The 4,941-nt window shown below is 32.9% G+C and overlaps 1 protein-coding gene across 1 annotated transcript in view; it reads right to left on the minus strand.

Moving 5' to 3' along the window:
- Window positions 1–4,941, minus strand: part of LOC101862688 (E3 ubiquitin-protein ligase LRSAM1) — a gene marked incomplete in the record, with an annotated part of 42,294 nt that overhangs the window by 28,541 nt on the left and 8,812 nt on the right. Inside the window, 1 exon segment of the mRNA XM_013089112.2 lies at window positions 3,875–3,920. Coding sequence (XP_012944566.1) covers window positions 3,875–3,902 — 28 coding nt within the window.

Raw genomic sequence — 4,941 nt, forward strand, 5'->3', positions numbered from 1 at the left:
CTGTATTTGTGTAATAGTGTGTATTTATGTATGTATTTATGCATGTATGTATTTATGCATGTATGTATTTATGTATGTACGTATTTATAATTATGTATTTATGTATGTATGTTTGCCATTGTAAAACAAAGTGCCCTTCTGGGACAAATAAAAGTGTAATTATTTTTTATTTTTTTATTTTTTTATTTCAAGCGTTGTTGGCAGCCAGGTTTCCAACCCACAACTGACTTTTACAAATAATATGTCCTTTTCTTTGAGAGGAAAATGTTGTCTGTCTCATTTTTCAGGCACCCACATGCTGTTTTAAGGTCCTTTTCATGGCTTAAGGTCTACAGTAAATAAAGTATCTGGGCAAGCGATTATTGATTTACTTCTTTTTTTTTTTTGGAGGGGGGATGGTCTAATGGTGTCTATAAAGAACCAGGTAGATATGTCATATGATTTAAAAGCGGGAGTGGGGATGGGAGTAAAAAGAAAGCCTTTTTTCATCCAAAGACACCAGCTAAACAAAAGCAAATACCTTATTTCGTCGGCCAGCTGTTAAAAAATAGCCTACTAAGCCCAAAATTTTAAATTTTTAAATTGCATTTTCTTAATCTGCAGTATCAGTTGCATGTGCTCAAGAAAATTGTTGTCTAAATTCGGATTCCAAATGTTGGAAAATGCAACAACAACAAAAACGTAATCCACATACAATAGTGAAAAGAATGAAGCAGTTTTCTTCTCTTTCCTGAAAAATGTTCCTTTTTGGGCTTATTACATTTTAACAGCACACCGAAAATTTACAGCATGATTGTTTGACTGTTGTAGCAGCAGCATGGGCAAAGGGCTAATTTGACAACACAGAACAACACAAAGGAAGAAATATGACCTTCAACCAGTTATGAACTATTTTCTGAACTTTGTAAATCGTGCTTACACAGCCTCTTTTGGTGAGCTTTGCTTCAGATCAGTCATTTCAAAAGACTCAAATAATAGTGACATGGCCTTTTTAATATTTTTAATTACAATTTGTATGATTCTGTACCATTAGGAAAAAAAACAGCAACCCACAACCATGAATATCAGAAGCCATTAAGCAAAAAAGTGTACACTAGCAGTATAAGCAGATATTTGTTGCACAGTTTAAATGCAGCTGCAGTGAGCCAGTTTGAAAGCATACAAAAGGCTTCATGAAATTAGTCTTATATAAATACAGAAAACCAGCAAGTTCCTGAACTGATATCAAGCACGATTTAAGACACTGTAGAATGGGATTCTTCTTCAGATGATCATCTTTTGTTGTGCCTCCCTACAAAATGTTGTTTTAGCTGTGTTGAAAATGGGGACTTATGGGGAGAAAAACACAACAAGGAGAATAAAGCAGGGCAGGAAAGAGTATACAAGTACTACAAAGCAAAAAAAAAGATAGAAAACTCTGGGGTTAGACACTAAATATTTGATTTCTTTCAATTAAACAGTTAAGAGTAAATTCGTTTTTACAGGCTTGTTATGGAACGAAGTAGCGCTCAATAATTCTAAGTTTGTAAAGCCAAGCAATATAATCATATACAGAAATAATTGTGTAAAATTGTAATGTTATTTAAATATGAAATACCCTGACACAAAGACTGGCAAAAAAAAAAAAAAAAAGAAATCCAAAAAATCTCCATGTATCCATTTACACATACAGAGGGTTGCATAATTTCATTTAGTGCTACTGACATCCATTATCTCTGACAGGCATAAGAAGTTTCAGGTTGCAAATGCTAGCTTAAAGATAGAAAGTGCTGGTTAAATATAACAAAGTTTGAACCTTGAGACGTAACCAAAGAAAACAATTTCGTCCTTACATGACATGCACAGTTGATTAAGAATATCTGTCATCTCCATTAACCTTCTGGGTGTTTATGAGTATATTTGCAGGATGTAACAGTGTGTGTAATTAACTGCCCTGCCTGAATTTACCTACAACACATAATAATGCACAAGCATACAAATATATAATACAAATTATTTTTTCAAATATAACAAAAACTAAATCTAATTGAGAGAGACACAGGGAGCTGAGACCTGATCAAAGATTCCAAGGCCTGGATGAGTCAAGAATATGAACATTTGAGTCAAGAATTGAGATGAACATTTCATCATATAATCTGAACAGAAAGTATTTACATCAACAAAGCAGGACTCGGGGAAAACAATTTACACAAACAGAAACAATTTCCATCATGTCTACAGTGATAACTAACAACAAATTTATACAGCCCCATACCGGTCACAGGAACATTACTGAAGTTTGGTCCTGCCTGTATGGACCATTTTTATTTCTTTCAATTACAGTAAGACATTCTTAGCTAGCACCATTATAGAGAGCAAAAATAAACACTGCAACATCCCTGTACTTTATACCTTTTTAAAGATCAAAATAAAAATCATTTACTTCCACATCTTTTTAAATTGACAAAGTCAAGAAGGATGGATTGTCCACATCACTTCGAAAGTCTGTTTAAAAAGCAAATAACGGGTTAAAAAATGTTCTCTAAAATCATCACATACAGCACAGAAACACATAACCAACATAAAGCAAAGTCTTCAACATGACTATGTATTTGTTTTCTTCATTCCAACTTTTGATTTCAAAAAGTAAAATAGTATGCATTTTCTTCTTTACATGCAGGAGTTCAATATCAAAAGCAGTAACAGTCAACAAATAAACTCTTTAAAAACATATTACACAAGATTTCAACAGTTAGCACCTTTAATTAACTTATGTTTTAATGCGGCATTACAGTTTAGTTTTAAAAAATCACTGAATGTGAGGCAACAAATCATTCTATAATAAAAATAATAGTATTAAACATCTCTGCAACAGAGGACATTTTAAGACAAAAATAATAATAATAATAAAAACGTTTTTTTAAAACAGGGTAAAAATAAACTGACATAATTTTCACTACCACAAGTTTAGCAGGACCATTCTTTCAGGTTGACCTCTCTACGGAGATTTTATTAACTTTATCTATGGATATTCAGCCCTAAGGTATTCATTATATAAAGCTTAAACTTATTTCTATCACCAGAATGCAGATTTAAAAACATGATTCGTCCAATGACATTTTAAAAAAATAGTCCCAAAGAAAGTGTTCCCATATATATATATAAATAAGTATTGCAGGATTGATAAGGTTAGTTTTTAGTTTTTTAGTTTTCGTAGAGGTTTTACCGCGCTCGCAACTGCATAAGGTCATATGAGCGCCAGGAGATTAGAGGTGTTACAAGACAGTAACAAACATAAAAAAGAAGAAGGGGAGATAAGGACGATAGATGTTTGATAGGAAAGAAGAAGCAAAGTACACCAGAGCACCCACCAACCACCCACTTAATAAGGTTAGAAAAACACACTGCTTTAACTTTGAAAGGAAAACATCTATTTTCACAAAAAGTTGAAAAAGCTCCCTTACAACAACAAAAAAAAAGACAAAATCATACAGGATTAACAAAATCCCCTTTTAGATAAAATTATTTGGATGTTGAAAACAAGTCACCTTGACAATTATTATTAGATCGAATAAAGAAAGACATACTGATTATAACAAAACAAACAGCCACACAACAAAGAAATGCCAGAACAAATCATTCATGCCCATAAACATTAAATAGCCATGTTCCTATGGAATGATTTAATAATTTAATTATCATTCAAACGTAAATTTTTTAAAAAGAAATACACATTCTTTGTACACAAAATTTAAATTTTGCATGCAAATTCATTCATTTTAACTTCAATTGAGTCAGTAAACCCCAGAGAAACTAAAGCGAGTCAAAAAGCAAAATAGTGCAAGATTAAGCCAGTTAGTGCTACAGAAAGGAAACAAAATGGGAAATGTTTAACCTTTTTTCTTTTTGCCAAACAGCGGCATTGTGACCTTCTCTCATTCCTGCAAGAGAACCATGCCACACAACATAAAAGAAAATTATAGAGGTATGCAACGCACAACAAAAACAAAACTATTGTCTGCGTACTTGAAACCTGAAGCACACATCTGACTAAGAACTAGAGAGAGAAAGCTACTTCCCTAGGACAAATAAATTTTTTTTTTTTTAAAGCAGCTCTAGAAGATTTCCAAATAAAACTGAAACAAGCTACTCATCCAAGAATCAGTGGTAAATAGCACAATGCACAACTTTGGCAACAGTCCACAAAGACAAAGAGCAGATCTGCCAGAACCATCCAGGTTTTGTTGCTGTGCTAGCTTCATTATGGGTGTGTTTTTAAGTTGGGGGGTGGGGGTTGGTTTTATTTGTGCATTTTCTTTGATTGGCTTTTATTTTTATTTTTTTAAGGGGATAGGGAAGTTATAGGAGGGGGATTTTATATTTCGTTCGATGATAATTATGAAAAGTTTCAGTATAAAACACAAAGAGGTATTCAAAAAGTTCTGAATAGTTCTTTACACTACTGAGCCATATATGGGCTAAAAAATAACAAAAAACAGCAGCTCTTGGATTACAAAACTTATAATACCATAGTTATTTATGCTTTACAAATGTCTTATAATCTTTAGTAGCAGAAACCTACACTGTGACTGAGACATTCGTCATCAAAGAAAAGTATGGCATGGTTTACCCACGATAGAATTCTTGTTTAAAACTAACCATGAAGTACAAAGTAAGGGCTAGGGATAGGGCCCATATTTAACACATTAGGTCACAAAGATCTATCATGTCTTAGTAAGAGAAGAGAAAGTAAAATGGTCTTTTCTTGTAATTCAGCTCAAAATAAAATATTTATAAACATTTATATTCCTCAAGAGATTTTGCTATAGTTACTGAATAATGTAGTCAAAATTCCTCCGAAATAAAATGACTGTAAAAGTAGGCATACACCAAGAAAGCAAAGGTTGGGATAAAACAAAGGGGGAAATTCCACACCATGCACCCTATTCAGTATCCCCCCCC

The sequence above is a fragment of the Aplysia californica genome, unplaced genomic scaffold (genome assembly GCF_000002075.1).
Source record: "Aplysia californica isolate F4 #8 unplaced genomic scaffold, AplCal3.0 scaffold00876, whole genome shotgun sequence".
Classification (NCBI taxonomy): Eukaryota; Metazoa; Mollusca; class Gastropoda; order Aplysiida; family Aplysiidae; genus Aplysia; species Aplysia californica.